This window comes from Chelonia mydas, chromosome 6 (genome assembly GCF_015237465.2).
Source record: "Chelonia mydas isolate rCheMyd1 chromosome 6, rCheMyd1.pri.v2, whole genome shotgun sequence".
Lineage (NCBI taxonomy): Eukaryota > Metazoa > Chordata > Testudines > Cheloniidae > Chelonia > Chelonia mydas.
In genome coordinates this window covers 89,100,859-89,123,796 of record NC_051246.2, presented here as the reverse complement: position 1 = coordinate 89,123,796, position 22,938 = coordinate 89,100,859, and the positions used below count along the sequence as shown (strand labels likewise).

Sequence of the window (22,938 nt, the reverse complement as noted above, 5' to 3'; positions counted from 1 at the left end):
GAGCCTGCCAGTTCCACCAACCCTCCCCCCCCGAGTGCCTGCGGGTTTCCTGGGCAGTGGCGCACAGCCTCCTCTCCTCCCCCCGCAGCACCAGCGGCGGTCCCAGGCCAAACCCGGGTACCTGTGACACTCCCGACCCAAGCAACCCTGGCACTCCCGGGCTGCCCCCACCCCAAGGTTTAGTTAGGGGTATATAGTACAAGTCATGGACAGGTCACGGGCCGTGAATTTTTATTTACTGCCCATGACCTGTCCATTACTTTTACTAAAACGTTACTAAAATGTAGCCTTATTTATCAGTCAAAATATAAACATAAACAGCACAAGTAAAGAAAGGTAAGTGAAAGAATTGCAAGCAACATAAGGAAGTGTCAGAGTTCCTTATAATAAATTACAGTAGTTAAATTACTCCTTACATTAGGGCTCAGATACTATGGTTAATAAGAACCTAGACAATTAAACTGATTTTACCTTCACCCATTTCTGATACTTGAAGAATACAGAAGCTTGCAAGTTTATAATCCTCCATCTCAAGTAAATATTGTCCCCTGTGACAAAACAAATTTTTGTTGTATGTAATTTGCTCACTGTAAAACCATTTTTTCAGGCTAAGATTTCTTATTTAAGCAGTATTTTAAAAGTACAAATAATTCAGGAGTAAGTAAAAGTCTAAAGTTTCTAGTAAGAATCACATCTTCAAAGGAATACCATCCAGGTTTTTCCTCTTGTTCCTTCTGAACATACTTTTTTAAAACACTATCACCAAGAAATTTTAAAAATGCATAGCTATTCAAATGGCAAGGCTCACAAAAACACATTTTCTGTGGGCTCCACAGCTAATAGCACACACACACTATCTCTAGAACTATGTAAATATTGTTAATAATGCTATTTCTAAAATCAATGTTGTTTTACCATAGAGTGGTTGTAGGTAAATTCAATCTGATTCTGAAGGCCAAGCTAGGTTTCTTGCTAGGTTTCTTGCTTTCTCATGCAGCACCATTAGTAGTAAAGGTATTTGCAAGCCAAATCAGGCTTTCAGAGATACCTGCACCACCCCACTCTTGGTATTGGGGTAACAGAGGTGGGACTGACTTGAAACTTAGTAAACTCTTTTGATGATGAACAAGAAGGACGAACTTTTCGCCCATTCCTTCTTAAGTTTGTTGCGGCTCTATAGTACTGATAAGAGCAAAAAGCAGTAAAAACTTATTGTTGTTCCTAAAGTAAGCAGAGAGGACTTGAAATGCACACAAGGAATATTGATTAAGACAACATTTTTATATATTCACTATTTAGAGTACAGCCTTACTTTAAGTCCTTAATGTGAGTTTTAATTGATGCATAGAGCATTGAGTTGGCCTTCTGCACTGAGATGAGATGACAATCAGATGTTCTCACTTCTTAAACATTTTCTACAGTTTATTTGGTTCCTCTCAGATGAAAACTGGCTTATCTGTTTGACTTAGTAAGGGCTGGTACCTTTCACTAATTTGGGAGGAGTGGAGTGAAGGAATTAGTTCATGATTAAAAATGTATTTTATGCATACTTTAGGAACTATATGGATTCATTAGTCAATACGTCAGTTTTCAGAGAGTTTTGGAAATCCACACCAGCCAAAGGAGAGTTTCTCAAACTGCATGTGCCTGAAGTGACAGGCAGGATTTAGATATGCCAAATGGTGCACTGGTTCTAGACAAGCCTTAAGAAGCTTGTAAAAAAACCACCAACTATGCAGAAAATACTAAGTACATTCACGAACAGTCTGGGAAGTTCAGATTTGGCTTTTGAGACCAAATAAAGACCAGAAAAGGAAAAAGAGCAAATGGTGGTAGAATCCTGAGACTCGGAGAGGGAAGATCTTTAGCAAAATTATTTTCTGTGAAGAGAGAAACAGATTTACAGAGAAAATGAGTGAAGCTACACCGAAATGGAGCTTTTAGGCTAAGCTGGAGAGAACAGCTAAATATCAGGTTTGAAATACTTACTCTCTCTGAACTCATAGGTTCAAGCCTAGGGGAAAGTCTGGACTCAGCACTTCACCCTTATTTTACTGTGTTGTTTCTTCAGATAGGACACTGAAATATTTATCCACTCTTAATGGACATTTAAAATATGAATTTAGAAGAGTATAGGTGTGCCCTGTTGTCACTGTCCATATTCACACTCCCCCGTCCCCAGACCTTGCATGTACTTTATCACGCAGCATCCTCTATATCATGCTGGATCCTTCTCTCCATCCCAGAGGTAACACCAGTGAGGTGCTACTCAGAGCTTTGGAGCTGTGCTCCGGCTCCGCTCCAGCTCCAGGCAAAAACCTGCAGCTCCACTGCTCTGGAGATGCTCCGCGCTCCAGCTCCGGGCTCCGCTCCAAAGCCCTTTTGCTACTACATGGATATAATTTGTAAAGGATATTACCATTACCCATACTTTTCTACATTGAAACACACTAAAAATATCAGCTATATTAACACACCTACTAAACAAGCCTACTGTTGTTGAAAACAGTTGTAAAGTAGAATACCTGTTAAGTTCTAATGATAACTTTCCTACCTTATTATGCATAAATAGGATTCAGTTGGATAAAGATGAATGGCTCGATTTATATCTCTTAATGCACGCTGTAAATTGTGCAGCTGTTATTTAGAAAAAAAATTCAGTTACTCCTACATACTCTCTAATCACTTTTTCTACCCCATTGAGTGTATTCTTCTCTACAAGAGATTTCTTTGTAATAAAATTTGTAAATTAATGGCTACACTGTCCTTTTCCTTAAGTTTTAAATAATAGTAGAATACACAGTGACTTGCACATCATGAATAAATACATTTTAAAACAAAATATTTGCTAATCAGTTTCTTCTTTACTTATCTATCAACACCCAATTTCAGGATTTTCTATTCTCCCTACATCTAATGGTGACACTAAAACAAATGCCTAAAACAGCACAGAGATCCTTAATCCTGACTAAAGATATAAACATGCAAACTTCCTAAACTGCTTTTATAATATTTTACAAAAGCTTATCTATGAATCTTACCTCTTACTACTATTATTCTATCCATTCCACTTTTTGAGGACTGATAGATGGCAAGGTAAGGCCCTAAAAGGCCCATAGAGCTCTAAATATTCAGCTCATGGAGGAAGTCTTTAAAACTACAATTACTACGGATGGGATTATCTGTTATTGTCTTTGATCCCAACCCTGCAAAGATTTACATATGTGCTTTTTATGCATTGCAAGTAGTCCCATAAAAATCAATATGGGTATTTATTGTCCAAAAAGTTAAGCATGTATGTAAGTCTTTGAAGGACCAGGGCATAAATATCTATTAAAATGTTTTTCATAGCAACTATAAAATGTAAAAGTAGTGTTATAATGATATAAAACACCAAAAAGGATAAAATACCTGATGATATGCTTGAGCTCTACATATATAAGCGCTAATGTTTGTGGGGTCAACTTCAATGGCTTTAGAGAACTGTCGAATAGCTTCATAGTAATGCTCCAGATGTAACAGTAATATCAAGCCAATATTTATGTAAGCCAAGACAATACCACTAAAAAAGAATAAAGATGACCTTATTTTTCATTTTGTCATACAATATGAAACACTTGGTTGTATACATCAATGTCCAATACAACATGTTTCATCTAATTACTATAGTATTATAAAAACACATCTGTAAGTAGTCAAAAGGTAGGCTTTGAGTTACACCTATTTGCTTGCATAACACACACCAAATGCATTACTAATTCCCTTTTTAATTCCCTTGAACACTGGTAGCTGTATATATGCATGATTCGTGACTTCTCCAAAACACGGACTGCACCTTTTTTGGTGGATGTTTATTAGGAGGCTGTGATATGCAAGTCCAGTTTCATCAGCATTCCTCTGACTTTCTCCTAGATCCCTGTCTGTCTGGTTTAAAGGCTGAATTTAGTACAGAGGGTTCATTAGTTTCTTTGGTTGTTGATTTTTTGCCACCATGTCTCCATTCTTATGTTATTTTATCAGCTGCCTTTGATGCGATAGACCATGAAGTGCCACTGCCCCACCTGGGGTATTGTGAAGGGGCTGACTCACCACCGGCACCTCCTTGTGGCTGGGCATGGCATAGCAGCTCACTCCTTACTGGGTGTCTTCTGCCGATGCCTCCTCTGCCTCTGTGGTGGCCTGCCTCTTCCTGTGACTTGGCCCTCCAGTCAGGTCACTTTAAAGTCTCTCTCTTTCCAGGGTAGTCCATGAACAAAAAGCAAGGGGAATTAATACGAAATAGAGGGGAATGATTCCCTCTCAGGATGCGTCAGAATCTGGCCCTTCCTTCCCTCAGGGAGTGGCCTTCAGGCAAGTGGTCATCTGGGAAGCTCCTGCCTTCAGTCAGCCCTTTCCTCAGGAGCTGAGAAAGGCTGAAGGTCTGTCTTCCCTGGTCTGCCAACAAGTGAGCTACTCTGTTCCCCTTTTAAGCTCCACCTCCAATCTATGCATGCCTTACAAGTGTGATAGGACTGAACTACCTAGGCCCAGAGCAGCTCCTTAGCCCCTGGTTGTCCAGTATAGAGTTTGTATACCGCATCACATACCCTCCCACTCCAGATGGTACCTGGAGAACCAGAGCCAGCAGACTGTCTCCGCTGCCCCCAACTCGGGGAGGGGGTGCGGGGGGAATAAAAAAAAAATCAGCATTTTGGTGAGCTCTTCTCACTCTGTGCTCACAGTTCAGATAGAGAACAAAAAGTTCCTCTCCATTTGTTTCCTGGGGCAACATTTTCTTTGTCTCACTTCTGAGGCATCCATTTGCAAAATGAATTCTTTTGAAGAAGTCAACATTGAGCAAGACAGGCTCTTTGAAGACGTGGTTTTTCAACTTCTGAAAGGCTTTTTCATAGGCCTCAGACCAGTGAACCTTCTTGGGGCTACTGTCCTAATTAGATCTGTGAGGTGGGCTGCTAACATCGAAAACTTGGTACAAATCGGCAGTAGTAACCTGACAGTGCCAAAAATCTCTGGACTTGTTTCTTCATGGTTGGGATAGGGCATGCTTTGAAGCCTGGACTTTGTCCACAAGAGGCTGGATCTCGCCCTTTCCCAAAGTATATCCCAGGTAGTTGGTCTCTTCTTTTCCATTCTTAGACTTGGCTGGGTTTGCAGTTAGCCCAGCCTCCCATAGGAACAGAAGTACAGAGGCGACTTGACCTAGGTGCTCCTCCCAATCTCAGCTGTGGATGTCCACATCATCTAAATAGGCTGCTACATATAAGCCAGGTGGTTGAAGAAATCAATCCATGAGCAATTGAAACATTTTTGGGGCACCATGGAGGCCAAAAGCATAGTCCTAAAATCACTGAGGCCAAACGGCGTGGCGAAGGCATTTTTCTCCCATGATTCTGGTGGAGTGGGATCTGCCAGCATCCCTTGGTTAGGTCTAACGAGGTGATATATCAGGCCTCGCCCAGTTGGTCTATTATTTCATCAACTCAGAGCATGGGGTAGGCATCAAATCTGGAGACAGCACTGACCTTTCTAAAGTCTATACAAAACCAGATAATGCTGTCCAGCCATCAAGCTTTGGTATAGCTGCTGAGGGATTCTTCAGTGATCTCTGGTTCCAACATTGCTTGGACCTTTTGCCACACAGCCTCAGGAATTTTTGGGGAGAGCAGCCATGGGTTCTCCCAGGCTCTGTTTGGATATGGTGTTGGATGCAATGAGTCCGCCCCAGCTGGAAGATGAACACTGTCAAGATTTTACTAGGCTTCTTACCTGTACCCTCTGTTCCAGGCAGAGGTGTTCCCCCATCTACATAGGGTCTGGGATCAGTGAGGTGGATCACTTGAGGCCCCAGCTCAGGCTCAGGGGGATAAAGAGTGATAAATAAGCTCTCCCGCTCCTTCCATGTTTTCAGAAGGTTAATACGGTAGACCTGGGTTAGGTTCCTCTTATCAGGCTGCCTGATTTAGTAGTTAACTGGCCCAATTTGGTGGACTACTTCATATGGCCTTTGCCATTTAGCAAGTAACTTGGACTCTGCATTCAGGAGTAGAAGTACCCAATCACCCAGCTTAAATATGCATTCCTTTGTTATAGGCTTGCTCCTGGGTCCATTGAGCACTGTGGAAGTTTTCTTTGGCAAAGGTCCGTAGGGTTTCAGCCCTCTCCCAGAGCTTCCAGTATGTACTATATAATATTCTCCATGCTAGGAGGCTGCTCCTCCCATATCTCATGGACCAGGTAAAGAATTCCCAGGGGTTGTCTCCCATATAAGAGTTCAAATGGGAAGAACCCAGTAGATGACTGTGGAACTTCTCAAACATCAAACAACAGGGGATCCTGAGCAATAAATTTCTTTAACATCCTTTTCAGGATCTAGCTGAATCGTTCAACCAGCACTTGCGGATGATAATCAGAGGTACATAATCTTTATTTTTAGGAGACCACACACCTCCTGCAGCTGAGATGTAAAATTGGTGCCTTGATCAATGAGGATCTTCTTAAATATCCCTTCTTTGGCAAAGACAATTAGCAGTTCCACTGCAATAGTCTTTGCATTGGGGGTATGCAGTGGGATTTCTTTGGGATATCAGATGGTGTAATCAACTATAACTAATACATGTTTATACCCAGTTCATTTTTTCAAAGCACCCAATGATGTCCATCTTAATCCTGTTGAACAGGATGCCTACTATGTGGTGTCAGGATGCGGTCTCAAACCCTGGTCCTGAACCTAGATCCACTGGGGAAGCAGTCTTGGCTGTTGTGCCATGCCAACTCATTCAATTATCAGGGAATTCACAGACTTAGGTGTGCCAGCTATCAGGATTCTGCAACCTGCTTCCTGACTGGCCACATGATCTTGACCCGGATTGGTTGGTGACCATATATAAACTTCCTTCTTCCTTTCTAGCCTTGGCTGAGCAACAAGCCATTGTCTGCTAGTTGGTACCTGGACTGTGCCTTTCTGCATTGCCTGATCTGAGTGATTCCTATGCATGACACCCGGAGACCTAGCAATTGGAGTCATAATGCTATGGTAGGTCCCTTACAGCTCTGGAGCAAGATGATAAAATCCTAGGTTTTCTGAAATCTTTCTAATGATGGGTAGATCTTGCTACCAAGATGTCTATTTCCATCCCCAGATGGGTTACTCTGGTGAATGAAACCAGGGAGATTTTCTTGGTACTGATGATGAAGCCATTCTCCAGGAGGAGATTCAACTTCCAACATGTGACAAGTTGTGCTGCTAATTGCAACGGAGCTCAGAACAGAATGTCATCCAGGAAAGGGTACAGGTGGGTCTACCACCTGAGTCTGGCTACTATCACTGCAAACATCTTTCATAAAAAACCTGGCGGAGCCCAGGACAGGCTGAACTCGAGAATAATACACCTATACCCCAATATATGCCCCAATATATATATATATATAATGCGGTCCTCGGGAGCCAAAAAATTTTCCGCATTATATGTGAAACCGCATTATATCGAACTTGCTATGGAGGGCCAGGTAGGGGAGACTGTGCCTCCCCAAACAGCCTGGCCCCACCCCATCCGACCCCCACCTACTTCCCACCCCCTGACTGACCCCTCAGAACCCCCGACCCATCCAACCCGCCTTGTCCCCTGACCGCCCTCCAAGACCCTCTGCCCCTTATCCAACCCCCCCCCGGCCCCAGCCCTTAACATGCCGCTTAGAGCAGCATGTCGGAGCCAGACACGCTGCCTCCATAGGCACCAACTCCATGGGTGCTCCGGGGTTGGAGCACCCACGGAGAAAAATTGGCGGGTGCAGAGCACTCACCGGCAGCTCCCTACCTCACCCCAGCACACTTCCGCTCGCCTCCTCCCCTGAGCACACTGCCACCACTCTGCTTCTCCCCACTCCCTCCCTCCCTCCCAGGCTTGCCACGACTCAGCTGTTTGGTGCGGCAAGCCTGGGAGGGAGGGAGGGAGAAGCAGAGCGGCGGCATGCTCGGGGGAGGGGGCGGAGCAGAGGTGAGCTGGGGTGGGGAGCAGTTCCTCTGCTCCCACTGCCCCGCATCCCCAAGTTACTTGCTGTGGCCCTCCCTGCGCCCCCCCCCCCCCGCCCCAGCTCACCTCTGCTCCACTGCCTCCCCCACTGAGCTCACCGCCGCCGCTCCGCTTCTCCCCCCTCCCTGCTAGGCTTGCGCAAGCCTGGGAAGGGGAGGAGGGGAAATGCTTTACTGCGTTATATCTGAATTCATATGATATCGGATTGCGTTATATCAGGGTAGAGGTGTATTGTGCTTAAGGCACTGCACTGAGATGCAGGAGACCCTATTTCATTTCCAGCTGTGGCACAGAATTCTCATGTGATCTCTGGCAAGTCAATGAGGGTGGAATTTTCGAAAGGTTCCCTTAAGGCACTTAGACACTTTTGAAAATCCCACTCTTAATCTCTCTACTGCTCAGTTCCCAATCTCTAACATAGGAATAATAATAATGCTTTCCTGTTTCATAAAGGATAAATTCATAAATGTTTGTAAGTCTACATTGATGGGGACCATAGCAGTACTTAGATGACAGACATAGATTGAGAGAAATGAACATAACTTTCCGCCTTAGCTAATTCGAAGTGTATACAATCTATATTAAAAGTCCAATCACCTGTCCAGAGCTAGAGCACTTTCAAAGTCACAGACTGCTAGTGACCACTGACATTGTTCTGTGTATAAGATCCCACGGTGAATGAAAGAACTGAGATTTTCATAAGAGTCATTGAGGAGCACTGAGGAAAAAAGAATATATTTTAATTGTAACTTTTTGATATTCACATTTAAATTGTAGTTGTTTATTATATAGCTTATCTGCATATTTTATTCTAGCTTTCTTAGTGTTATACTTAATATCAGTGAAGTGAATATAAAGTGAAGTATAAACTAACTGATGGGACTACCATGCAAAGAAACTAGTTTAAGTAACATGAAAAATGGTATGTATAAAATGGAGCATGTACATACAAGTATATAATTATAATTCTTTACTACTTCTACTCTCAAATGATTAAAATAAAACAAAGGGGGAATTTGGAAACAGTGGGAAATAACTGAAAATGGCTTACAGCCAACATCCAATACTAACACTAAATTAATACAAATTAAAAAGGACAAAGTCATCACAAAGTGGGGAGTGACTACAGCATCCCTGCCCATCTTGGCTAACAGTCATTGATTGACCTATCCTCCAGGAACTTTTCTAATTCTATTTTGAACCCAAAAAACTATACTTTTGGCCTTCACAACAACCCCGGCAACAAGTTGCACAGGTTGACTATGCATTGTATGAAGATGTACTACTTTACTTTGTTTTAAACCTGCTGCTGTTAATTTCATCAGGTGATCCCTAGTTCTTTTATTATGTGAAGGAGTAAATAACACTTCCCTATTCTTTCTCCATACCATTCAAGATTATATAAATCTCTGTAATATCACCCCTCTAGTCATCGCTGAAGCAGTTCTATACCCCAATCATTTTTGTTGCCCTTCTCGGTACTTTTTCCAATTCTAAGATATTTTTTCAAGATGGGGCAACCAGAACTGCACACAGTATTCCAGGTGTGGGCATACCAGGGATTTACATAGTGGCAGTATGATGTTTTCTGTCTTTTTATCGATCCCTTTCCTAATGGTTCCTAACATTCTATTAGCATTTTTTGACTGCGACTTCACATTGAGCAGATATTTTCAGAGAACTATCCATGATGGCTCCAAGATCTTTCTTGAGTGGTAATGGCTAAATTTAGACCCCATCATTTTGTATGTTTAGTTGGGATTATTTTTTCCATATTCAACAGTGAATTTCATGTGCCATTTTCTTGCCCAGTCAACCAGTTTTGTGAGATGCCTTTGTAAATCTTTGCAGTCATCTTTGGACTTAACTATTTTGACTAATTTTGTATCATCTGCAAATTTTGCCACTTCACTGTTCACCCACTTTTCCAACTTATTTTTGAATATGTTGAACAGGACTGGTACCAGTGCAGAACTGTGGGCGACTCTGCTATTTACTTCTCTCCCTTTCAGTACTGACACTAGGAAATAACTGTGATATCTCAGACTGTGGTCTGGTAACTGATGGAGAATGTTTTGTAAAAAGTCAACAATGCATTGACATTCATCAACATAAAATTAAAAAACAGTAATACCAGAAACACTGAAGTCCTGCAGCGCTCTCTTTGGATCAATCTTTCGCAGTATGCAACCTCTGCAATAGAATGCTAACCAATTAAAAGGGTCTAGATGAACTGCAGCAGAAAAGTCTTCCATTGCATTTTTATACTGCTGTCGTTTAGTATATGTTCTTCCTCGATATATCCTAGTACAGAAAAAATAATTTCTTTATTTACAGTTTTCCATACAAAAATTATATATACAGAATGAAGCCATAGGATGCTATCTACAATATGAATATTTGGATCAGCTTAGCATTAATAGTACTTAATTTGTTTCTTTGCTGCATATCTTAAAGTAATTATCTGAAAAAAAAGTCAAAGGATAGAATAAATGTTAATGGTAGTTTTAGTGGTAGTAAGAGTTTTATTTCTTTTGTCAGAAGTTCTTTCTTTCTTGTTTAAATCAGCAGTGACAAAACAACTCAGAGGTTCAAATCCTCCATATGGATTCATATGGGCAGTCTACTGCATGCACCAGCACAAAGCCCCACTGAAGTTGATGGGGCTCTGCATAATAGACTCGTGCACCTGCATGGAGCTTCACAGACCCGAGTGGGGCTCTGTGTGAGTGCAACTGAACACCTGAGCAATTTGCAGGATCAGACTCATACAGACTTAGTACACTGGTTTAAAAGAAAAGAAATTGAGCTCTGCTTACTACCACTAAAACTGCCTATAAACATTTATTGTCATTCAATATTTCCTTCAGGTAATTCAGTTTACAGAATTGGGACCCATCTATGCCTCTTAATTTCACAGTATTACTACCTTAACTTCAATTAACTAGCAACATACTTAAGTAAACTGCAGGCTCAGATGAAACAGAGCTGACTGGAAAGCCATGCTGTTAAGATTCTTTCTGGGAAGTTTTCCATTGCTATGTCATCCAGTAGGACTTATGCTGCATTCCATAAAACATAATAAAAGTACTTTACTTCTATTCAGAAAGGTCACTTAAAATATGTATTAACCCTGACCTATTAAAAAGATGCACAAATTAAGACTGTGTTCCTTTAAAGATTTAATCTTGTGTTTTACTTTACGTACATACAGTGAGTTGTCTCACTGAAGTCAATGGGACTAGCCATAGGGCTAAATTCTCATCTGCCTCTTGAACTTTGGGGGGTGGGGGGAGAAGGCAGATTTCAGGGATCTTGTAGTTCTTGGTGCTGCACAGTCTTACTCCAGTGTAAGTTAGAGTTGCTGAGGAGTAACTGTAACTTACATCACTGGCATAAGGTCTCTCAGTGACCATACGCCAGAGGAGTACTGAGTGTAGGGGATCTCTGCTCTACCATGTCCCCTATGCTGGGGGATGCGGAGTGGCTGGTGCAGGAAGCAGCTATGCCCCTTCCACCACTGGAGAGCTCCCCTCTGCAGGTGGAGAGTTCTCTACTAGACATTTCTTGTCAGCATATGTCCACTGTGGAGAGTCCATTCCAGAGTGTGATTGATACCTAAGAGAGAGAGCAAACTCTATATTTTCAAAAACATTGCTTAATCCACAAAACTCAAACCACCACTACAACTTAAAAATAAAGAAAAATGAATTTGGATTTTGATGCTTCATAAAAAGAAATACTAAAGAACTAAGACCTTAATTCAGCAAAAGCACTAACGCTGGAATTTTCAAGGTAACCTGAGGGAATTAGGTACCCAACTAAGATGAAAGTACATCCTTAACTTTAATCAGGTGTTTAAATCTATCCCCATTCATCACTTTAGCATGTGGTTAAATCCAGCTAACTCTGTAGTTACCTCTTCAACTGGATTTAAGCAGATGCTTATGTGCTTTGCTGAATCGGGATCCAAAGTCCGTCAAACCAATGGAAACACTCCCTAAGGAATATCTTATCCTAGAAGACTTACATTTCAACTTCTATGACAAATCTCTTCGGAAACTAAATTATTTTTATTATTTAATGCATATTTGTCAATCTTATATTATTATTTATATTACTGTAACACCTAGGAGCCACAGTCATGGACCAGGACCGCATTGTGCAAAATACTGTACAAACATGAAACAAAAAACAGTCCCTGCCCCAAAGAGTTTACAGTCTCACTTTATATTTGAGATTACAAATATTTGCATTGTAAAAAACAAAAGAAATAGTATATTTAATTTACCTAATACAAGTACTTTAGTGCAATATCTTTATCATGAAAGTTGAACTTACAAATGTAGAATTATGTACAAGAAAAACTGCATTCAAAAATAAAACAATGTAAAGCTTTAGAGCCTACAAGTCCACCCAGTCCTGCTTCAGCCAATCGCTGAAGTTTGGTTACATTTGCAGGACATAATGCTGCCCGCTTCTTGTTTACAATGTCACCTGAAAGTAAGAACAGGCGTTCACAGGGCACTGTTGTAACCGGCATTGCAAGATACTTATGTGCCAGATGCACTAGAGATTCATATGTCCCTTCATGGTTCAACCACCATTCCAGAAGATGTGTGCCCATGCTGATGATGGGTTCTGCTCGATAACGAAAGCAGAGCGGACCAACGCATGTTCATTTTCATCATCTGAGTCAGATGCCACCAGGAGATGGTTGATTTTCTTTTTTGGTGGTTCGGATTCTGTAGTTTCCGCATCAGAATGTTGCTCTTTTAAGACTTCTGAAAGCATGCTCCACACCTCATCCCACTCAGATTTTGGAAGGCACTTCAGATTCTTAAACTTTGGGTGGAGTGCTGGAACTATCTTTAGAAATCTCACATTGGTACCTTCTTTGTGTTTTGTCAAATGTGCAGCGGAAGTGTTCTTAAAATGAACAACATGTGCTGGGTCAGCATCCAAGACTGCTATAATATGAAATATATGGCAGAATGTGGGTAAAACAAAACAGGGGACATGTAATTCTCCCCCAAGGAGTTCAGTCACAAATTTAATTAATGCATTTTTTTTAACGAGCATCATCAGCATGGAAGCATGTCCTCTGGAATGGCGGCTGAAGCATGAAGGGACATACGAATGTTTAGCATATCTGGCACGTAAATACCTTGCAATGCTGCCTATAAAAGTTCCATGCAAATGCTTCTTCTCACTTTGTGGTGACATTGTAAATGATAAAAGGGCAGCATTATCTCCTGTAAATGTAAACAAACTTGTTTGTTTTAGTGACTGGCTGAACAAGAAGTAGGACTGAGTGGACTTGTAGGCTCTGAAGTTTTACATTGTTATGTTTTTGAGTGCAGTTATGTAACAAAAAAAATCTACATTTGTAAGTTGCACTTTCATGACAAAGAGATTGCACTACAGTACTTATATGAGGTGAATTGAAAAATACTGTTTCTTTTGTTTACAAAAATATACACTTTGATTTCAATTACAACAGAATACAATACATATGAAACGTAGAAAAACATCCAAAATATTTAATAAATTTCAATTGGTCTTCTATTGTTTAACAGTGCAATTAAAACTGTGATTAATCGTGATTAATTTTTTTGAGTTAATCACGTGAGTTAACTGCGATTGATCGACAGCCCTAGTAGACTTCAATGCATTGGGAAAGAAAGGTAAGTCATATAATGGAGATATGCAACGCATCTTTAAGAACAACAGGTACAACAGGATGAGTAATCATTTTTTCTTCAAGTGCTCGCGTATGTCCATTACACTGTAATTGACACCCAAGCTGTTATCCCAGGTGGCGGGACTGGGAGTCTCCTCACAGAAGGGAATGTAGGATTGCTTTCCCTATACTTGAATCTTCCTTTGATGCAGTGGACAGTGAATGATGTCTGGTAAATGTATGAATGGAAGACCACATCACCGCCTTGCAGACATCCATAATTGGAACATGTGCCACAAACACTGCTGAGGCCAAATGCTGTCTGGTTAAGTGTGCTGTGAGTCTGTCAGTAGGCGTGACCACTTTGACAGCATAACATTCTGAAATACAGCTGGTGATCCATTTTGAGAATCTGTGCATTGTGGTTGATTGACCTTTCATACAGTCTGCCTAAGAAATAAAGAGCTGGGAAGAAACTCAAAAGAGCTTTGTCCCACTGAGGTAAAAAACAAGAGCTCGACAAACATGCAAAGAGTGGAGCCTTCACTGGAACTTGTGTGTATGTGGCTTTGGGAAGAAAACTGACGGGTGTATACATTGATTCAGATGGAAATCAGATACCACTTTTGAGAGAAATTTAGGGTGTGGTCTAAGCTGGAGTTTGTCCTTGTAGAAAACTGTGTATGGTGGATCAGTGACCAACGTACTTAGTTCTCCCACCCTCCTAAATACTAAGAAACCTACCTTCACTAACAGTTGTAGAAGTGAACATGATATTAAAGGCTTGAAAAGAGAATCCATAGGGCAGACTACACTAGAAGGAGTTGGGTCCCTGTTAGATGGGAAAAATCTATGTAGATCTTTCAGGACTCTGCTCATGATATGATGACTAAAAAGTCTTACCATCTGTGCAAGGGTGGACCGCTGAAATGGCTGCAAGACACATCCATATGGAGCTGATGGTTAGACCTGACTCCTTAAGTTGCAAGAAATAGTTCAGTATTGTTTAAATATTAGTCTGAGTGGGGAGACACATTATGGAGGCTGGCCATCCAAATGCAGAAAGGCTTCCACTTACTCAATAAGTAACTCCTGTGGAAGGTTTTGTGCTGCGAAGAATATTCTGGACTGCCACGGAGCAATGTGCCTCTTCTGCATTCAACTACTGACACACAGCACTTTGGGACTTCAGTGCAGCACCCGACACAATTCTGTGTTATGAGGCCAGTTATCAGTAATAGCATGGGCTCCTGCGTGGGCAGTTTGTGGAGCTCTGAATAGCAAATCTGTCTTGGCCAGGCTGGAGTTATAGGGCTCATTCTGTCATGATCTTTCTTGAACTTGAGAATTATGCTGGGAATCAGAGGTACTGCTGAGAATCAGAGCTGGGTATGCATACAGCAGACCTTCCCATGGAAACAGAGAAGCATCTGATATTGATCCGGGGCTATGACCTGCTTTGGAATAGAACCAGGAACACTTCCTGTTCTGCCAAGTCACAAACAAATCCACCAACAGAAAAAACCCTGTGTGGAACAACCAAGCTAGAATGTTTATGTTGAGAAACGATTTGTGGTCTAAACTGAAAGTTCTGCTCCAACGAGCCACTAGACCATTTTGAACCCCCAGCAAAGCGAGATGCCCTGAGAGTGTCTGAGCTCCAAATGCACGTTACACAATTTTACTGCTTCCTGACAAAGGCTGTTTGAGCTGGCACCCCCTGGCTTGTTCACATAATACACTACTGTGGTGTTGTCACTGAGCATTTGGACAGTTTTGCCCTGAATGTGAGGCAGGAACTGCTGATATGCAGGCAAATTTGTGTGCAACTCAAGTATGCTTATGTGTAACCTGGCCTCGTGGGCAGCTCATAAACTTTGAGCCTGATAAATACCCAGATTTGCTCCAAGCTGAAGCATCTGTTACCAAAGTCTTGGAAGGGAAAAGAGGAGAGAAAGGGATTCCCTTGGCTCATCCACTGAGGTGACAACACCTTGTCAGGAATGCATACCAGCTTATCTAGACAGTGAATCTGAGGATAATAAACTGACTTGAGCCATGCCTGCAGTGCTCTGAGGGGGGTCACACATATACGTGAACCAGTGTGACCTAAGAGCCTGAAGCAACTCCTCACAGGATGGTCCTTGAGGGATGCTCAGAGGTCCCAGAGAGTCTGAAATCTGGAAAGAGACTAACACCTTGACAGAAGTCAAATCCAGGACTTCCCCAATGAATTCTACCTTTGCAAAGACAATAATATCAACTTTTCTTTGTTTAATTTCAGGCCCAGGATGTTGAACAGACACAGAGTTTGATGGACCACAACATGCACCTGGCATCTGAAGCGATCCCAAATCAACAAGTTGTCCAGGTAAGGATAACAGTGATGTCTCTTCCATGAAGACAGTCTGCCACTACTGCCATGCACTTGGTAAAGACCCTCGATGCTGACGATAGGCTGAAGGGTAAGACAGTGAACTGGTAATGGTCATCTACTACGACAAACTCAAACTTCCTGTGGTCAGGCTGGATCTCCACATGGAAGCAGGGATCCTGTAAATCAGGGCGGCCAACCTGAGCCCGAGAAGGAGCCAGAATTTACCAATGTACATTGCCAAAGAGACACACTAATATGTCAGCAGCCCCTCATCAGCTCCCCTCACTCCAACCTGTAGCACCTCCCACCCACTGGCAGCCCCACCAATCAGTGCCTCCCACTCCCTCCCCACGCCTCCTGCCCGCCGCAATCAGCTGTTACGCAGTGCGCAGGAGGCTCTGGTGGGGAGGGGGAAAGAGCGAGGGCATGGCAGGCTTGGGGGAAGGGGTGGAGTCGGGACAGAGCCTGGGGCCAAGCAGGGGGTTGAGCACTCCCCAGCACATTGGAAAGTTAGCATCTATAGCTCCAGCCCTAGAGTCAGTGCCTATGCAAGGAGCTGCACATTAACCTATGAAGAGCCACATGTGGCTCCGGAGCCACATGTTGGCCATCCCTGCTGTAAGTCAAGGGAAGCATGCCAGCCTCCCAGATCTATGGAGGGGATAATCATAGCCAAGGATGCCATACAGAATCTTATCTTCCTGAGGTATTTGTTGGGCTTTCAAAGGTCTAGGATGGGTACGAGAGTTCTTTAGTGGGTGCAACACCTCATCTATATTAGGTGAGAACAATGCACATTCCTTCAAGGGGAGGCCTCAATTGTCTGTGACACCTACACAGGAATCCCCAAAGACTCCAACCAGGAAGAACAGCACATAGTCACTGCCATAGCCCTGGCTGTAGAATCCGCCACGTCCAAAGAAGCCTGAAGAGCTGATTGAGAGACAAGGTGGCCCTCAAAAATGAGTGACTGAAATTGTTCTCTGGAACCTTCCAGCAGCTTGCTCACAAATTGAGATATTGCCTCCCAATTAGAGAAGTCAGACCTCGACAACAGAGCATAGTGATAGACAATATTGAGGTGTGAACTTGCCATAAAATCAGTTTTACTACCAAAAAGGTTGAGCTTTCTGGTGTTTTTGTATTTGGGGGCAGCCTTGGCCTGGTCCTGCCAGTTCTTCTCATTCACTACAGCCACTATCAAAGAGCCAAGTGTGGGATGTAAATAAAACTGTTCAAACCACTGGGTCAGAACCTGGTATTCCATTCATTTGGCCATGGGGGGAATGGAGGAAGGGGTTTGCCAAAGTGTTTTAGCCAGCTGCATATTGTCCTCATTGATAGGCAGGACTACCTTTAATACCACATCTTGGCAGCTGTGCCAGTGCCGGATGACAGATTTTGTCCTGAAACAATGGTGACTGTGGTAGTAATGGACATAACCAGTCCCTGCTATGGCCTAAGCCTCTGGTGTAGTCAGTACAAACATGGCTATTGTCCCACAGTGAGCAGAAATGACTGCTCCATTGCAGCTGGAGAGATAGCTAGTTTCAATGGTCCCTGGGAGGGCACCGGCACTGATGGCTCAGGTCTTTCTATATGAGCCAGAACAAGGAAGCAGCAAGCCAAAGGGCAGACTGTACCACTAGTACCAGAACAATCTTCTTGTTGTGTTTTTGAGGCCAGAACTACTCTGAGTCTTGGACTTCAAAGAAGACAGCCGTGGAGACAGAACTCTCCTGCAGCTCCTGTCTGTGGGCATAGCTGCAGGAGCACTTCGGGAAGGAGTCATCGAAGAACTACCTTTGGACAACTGAGGAAGTTCCAACACCATTCTAAGGGCAGCCTTCATGAGGATGTAATGGAGATGCTCCTTCCTCAGCTTCTCTGTCCTGGCCTTGAAACCACAACAAATAAAGCACTTATTTCTAACACAATCCTTGCCTAAGCACTTGAGACAAGGCAAATAGGGTCACTGACAGATATAGGCTTTCCGCAGCCTGAGCAAAGTTAAAAACCCAGGGATCTTGGCACAGGCTCCCCGGATCCCAAGTAGGGACTGGATGCCCTGCTGACTGGAAAAAAACTAAGAACTAAACATTTTTGAAATGAAATAAAAAAATTTAAAAGCATCAAGTGACAAAAAGGAGTACCATTAGGTATTACAGATTATACTAAAAGTTTTTGTTAACAGGGAACACAAATGCTCTGACCACCAACCACAGATGGTAACAAGAAACCGCAGGAGCAGAGGGTTGGCTCCACGCTTTATACCCTCACTTCAGAGAATGAGGAGCTCAGCTGTGAGGGGGGCTGCCCCGATATGTACCACTAAGGGAAAACTCTCCAGCACCGGTGCCTGGGACATGCACACACCTACAGTATAATCATCAATATACAAGCACTTGAAGTATCTGCAAGAATTAGACTTGGCCTGGATGCGAGGACCTAGAGAGAGGCTGGAGTCAAAGATGACACCCAGATTACGGGCCTGAGCAACAGGTAGAATTACGGTGTTCTCCACCATGGTCAAGAAAAAGGTAATGAAGAAGGTTTGGGAATAGAGTTGCCAACTTTGGCTGAGCGAATTCCTGGAGATTTCATCACATCGCATAATCTTTATTTGAAGATTCGTCTTTAATTCCTGGAGACTCCAGGACAATCCTGGAGGGTTGGCAACCTTTGGGGGGATTAAGAGCTCTGTTCTAGCCACGTTGAGCGTAAATTAATTGTTAGATATCAACGAGGAGATGTCAGTGAGACAGGCTGAGATTTTAGTTTGGATAGACAGACAGGTCTGGAGTAGAGACAGGGATCTGTCAGTCCCTGCATAGAGATGGTAGTTTAATTTGTGTTTGCAGATGAGATGTTACTATATTATTTTTAAAAGCTATTTTAAAAATCAAATAATAATTACAGACTATATATTTACCTTGCTTGAACATTGCTGGGGTCTTCCTTAATCACAGCTGTAAAATCCTGAAGAGCTATAGTCCAAACTGATTTCTCAAAGAAATGTATTCCATGTTTCATAAATGCATCTGTTCTTTTTGGATTATATTGAAAACACTACATTGAAAAATTTAAGAAGCACATAATATTTGCATAATAGTTATACTTATTTTCCTATAAATTAAAAATCTGAAATGAAAAGGTACCAAAGAATATAAACTTTTAGTTTATACATTTTTTTAAAAAAAATCTTCCATTCTTTTAAAAAAATTTCCTTGTCCTTTAATTTCCTTTGCCATTCTTTTCCCTTCAATTGTAAAAGTGGAACACATAACCAACTAGGCAATCTTATAAACTGACTCTTAATTTAGCTATGAATCACTCTCCAGGATAAATTACATAAAATATGTACTAACTCCATCACACTGAATGATTTGTTTGTTTAAAAGGATACATAGCTTTCAGAAACTTGTGCCAGATAAATCCAAATATTTGTAATTCAGTGATGTTACTATAATAATGTTACACTACAAAAAGGAAAACCTACTTTGGCATAATCATCCATTGCCAACAATAAGTCCTGTTTCTCTTCCAACAACTCAGCTCTCCTAAAATAAATGTCATCATCTGTAGGGTTGCATTTCACTGCTAACGTGCAATTTATGATGGCCAATGCATTATTGCCTTGATTTCTGTAAATTTCAGCCTTTGACAGATATGCATCTAGAACCAATAAAATATAAAATACATTTAGCAGCACAAAATATTGACGATTCATCTGCCATCTGTAGAAAAATAACACAAGCATGAAAGTAAAGCATGACCAATTCTTTTTCACTCTGGGTGATACACGGCAAAAGTACTGGAACTTCAGCTCTGTGCTCAGACCTCTAACTCCATAGTCCTCCCGACAGATAGCTTGTGTAAGATTTCTCGGTTATTGAAAGTCTTTGCAAACTCAGATTAACGTAAAGCACTTCAAAGTGATCCGAATGTTCAAAGCCATTTTAGCCTGAGTTAAATAACCTAACAGGCCTATTTTGATGTTTCTCAACAACATTCTAATCTGTAGATTGAGCAAAGAGATGAAATAAAAAAAAACCTGCACATGCACAAAAAACTTCCAGCAACTTCAAAATTACTACACCAATTTATTTCAAACACAGCATGTTTCCTCAGCTCCCCTTAGAATGTATCCCTCAAAACAAAGCAAGTTTGAGCAAAAAATATCAGTCACAAGTTAGTTATGTTTGTGTCAAATTCCTGATTAAAAAACTTACGGCAGTGTTTACATACACATGCACACCTCAAAACATTGAACAGATTTTGCTGGAACTTTGCAAAAAGAATTTGCTTCAGGCAATCATCAAGCATGGAAAACTGCAACCTAAAATGAATTTGTCTGTTTAGCGCAGTTAAAAAAGGGAGTTAATCATAAAAATTACATTTTAACTAACATACAAGGGGACAAAATTAAGGGTGCATGGACAACCGTAAATTTGTTGTTTCCTAACTTTCAAGTGCACCCTAAGTAACATTCTTTTCATGCAGGTTTTATTGTATGCAATCCCTTAGGTTTCTGTTTGTTTTTAATGGAAGATAAAAAATTACAGCAATCTCACCTAGGGTTGCTAGGTGTCTGGTTTTCAACCAGAAAGTCCAGTTTTAAGGGGACCTGTATAGTCTCCAGTCAGAAGTATTCACTAGACACCAAAAGTCCGATTACCGCAATTTTCTATCTTCTTCTCCAGGAAGCAGCTGTAGCCATGAGGGAAACTCTGCAGAGGGTTCAGCCATCGCCGCTGTGGGTCAGGGCGGAGCAAGCCATAGCCCTGGGGCACACAGGCTATGCCATCTGGTGGGGGAGTGTCCCTGGTTTGCCTCGCTCCCCTCCAGCTGCACAGTGCCTGGGTGGGTGTGAGCCAGGAGGAGGGAGGGGTTAGGAGCAGTCAGGGCCTGTCAGGGGTTCCTTCCTCACTCTGAACTCTAGGGTACAGATGTGGGGACCTGCATGAAAGACCCCCTAAGCTTATTTCTACCAGCTTAGGTTAAAAACTTCCTCAAGGCACAAAGTCTTTGCCCTTGGATTAGGTAAAACGCTGCCACCACCAAGAGTTTTAGACAAAGAACAGGGAAAGGACCACTTGGGGTCCTATTCCCCCAAAATATTCCCCCAAGCCCTACACCCCCTTTTCTGGGGAAGGCTTGATAATAATATCCTCACCAATTGGTACAGGTGAACACAGACCCAAACCCTTGGATCTTAAGAACGATGAAAAATCAATCAGGTTCTTAAAAGAAGAATTTTATTTAAAGAAAAGGTAAAAGAATCCCCTCTGTAAAATCAGGGTGGTAAATACTTTACAGGGTAATCAGATTCAAAACACAGAGAATCCCTCTAGGCAAAACCTTAAGTTACAAAAAGACACAAAAACAGGAATACACATTCCCTCCAGCACAGCGAATTTACAAGCCAAAAAACAAAGAAAACCTAACGCATTTTCTAGCTAGATTACTTACTAACTTTACTGGAGTTGGAGAGCTTGCATCCTTGATCTGTTCCCGGCAAAGGTATCACACAGACAGACAAAAACCTTTTTCCCCCCCTCCAGATTTGAAAGTATCTTGTCCCCTCATTGGTCATTTTGGGTCAGGTGCCAGCGAGGTTACCTTAGCTTCTTAACCCTTTACAGGTGAAAGGGTTTTGCCTCTGGCCAGGAGGGATTTTATAGCACTGTACACAGAAAGGTGGTTACCCTTCCCTTTATATTTATGACAGGACCCCTGTGAGGGGTATTTGTAGGGAGCTTGTTGCCACAAGCTAGTGAACAGGGGACCACAAACAGGGGAGTTTGAGAGAGCGAGAAGGAGATCCCCCTGCTGAAAGAACAAGTTGCGAGTACTAATCTTGGGGTGAGTGAGTTTGTTTGGCTGTTTGTGGTTTTTCTCTCTTTCAGGTTATTTCAGTTACAGGGTCAGTTGGGATTGTGTGTCTGGGGACTGTTTGAGCCTTTGTTCCCTGGATCATCCTTGATCATCTTTGATTAGCCTCAATCAGCCTTGCAATCACCCTCCCCCTGTATGATTAACAATGGGGTAGAGCTGACCTAGGAGAGAAGGCCTTAAAAGCCAGAGGCTAAGCGACCCAGGGGAGCTAGCAAAAAGGGGACCACAAACAGGGGAGTTTGAGAGGGAGTTTGTGGGCAGGAGCTGTAATATAATCGCTGTGGTTAGGAAGGGACACATCGCCAGTGCCAACACTGCTCAGTCTCCTCCACTTGCACCTGTATCCAGACAAACCACCTAAGCATGGATGCCTCTGCCCAGATCCTGGTGTGGATTTGAAGAGACCATGGGCTGCATTTCCCCACTCACAGAAAGCCAGGCTGGGGGGACCATCCAGTGTGAAAGGTGCCTGCTAGTGGAATCTCAGGAAGCAGGGGGGAGAGCTATAGGAGGAGGTGGCTAGGCTGAGGAGCATCCATGCCCACAAAGAATTCCTTGAGAGTATCCATATGGAGACATCCAAGGCTGAGGAAGCTATCCAGTTTCAAAGGACTGATGTCACACCACCAGGGGAGGAGGATATGGCTCTGTCACAGGGAGGACACTGGCTGCTGGTTACTTCTGCAACAGGCAGTGCTCCACCCCTACTCCCAAACTGCCCACCATGATGATGGAAAACCATTATGCTGCCCTGGCAACGAGCAATGAGGAATCACCCCCAAATGTGGAGGAGGAGAAGCCATATACCCACAAGGCTGGGAGGATCGCAGCCACCAGTCCCAGGAGGAAACATAGGGTAGGCTGGTGAATCTCTTCTGTCACCCTGACATGGCATCCTGGAAGGTATTGCTAAGGGTCAGCGGCCCATATCCGAGATGTTACTGAGGGAC

General features: G+C 42.6%; 1 protein-coding gene across 7 annotated transcripts in view; it reads right to left on the bottom strand.

Annotated features, from left to right (window-relative positions):
- The window catches only part of TTC6 (tetratricopeptide repeat domain 6), a 127,022-nt gene that overhangs the window by 37,603 nt on the left and 66,481 nt on the right, over positions 1 to 22,938 (bottom strand). For 5 of the 7 annotated variants that reach the window (XM_043549411.1, XM_043549412.1, XM_043549409.1 and 2 more), the window contains exons 14-20: positions 19,590 to 19,765; positions 19,023 to 19,159; positions 10,165 to 10,334; positions 8,628 to 8,748; positions 3,412 to 3,562; positions 2,555 to 2,637; positions 472 to 548 (exon numbers count right to left, since the gene is read on the bottom strand). In XM_043549411.1, coding sequence (XP_043405346.1) covers positions 472 to 548; positions 2,555 to 2,637; positions 3,412 to 3,562; positions 8,628 to 8,748; positions 10,165 to 10,334; positions 19,023 to 19,159; positions 19,590 to 19,765 — 915 coding nt within the window. The remainder of the gene's footprint in view (positions 1 to 471; positions 549 to 2,554; positions 2,638 to 3,411; positions 3,563 to 8,627; positions 8,749 to 10,164; positions 10,335 to 19,022; positions 19,160 to 19,589; positions 19,766 to 22,938) is intronic. The other 2 variants (XM_043549408.1, XM_043549410.1) reach the window with 2 other exon arrangements.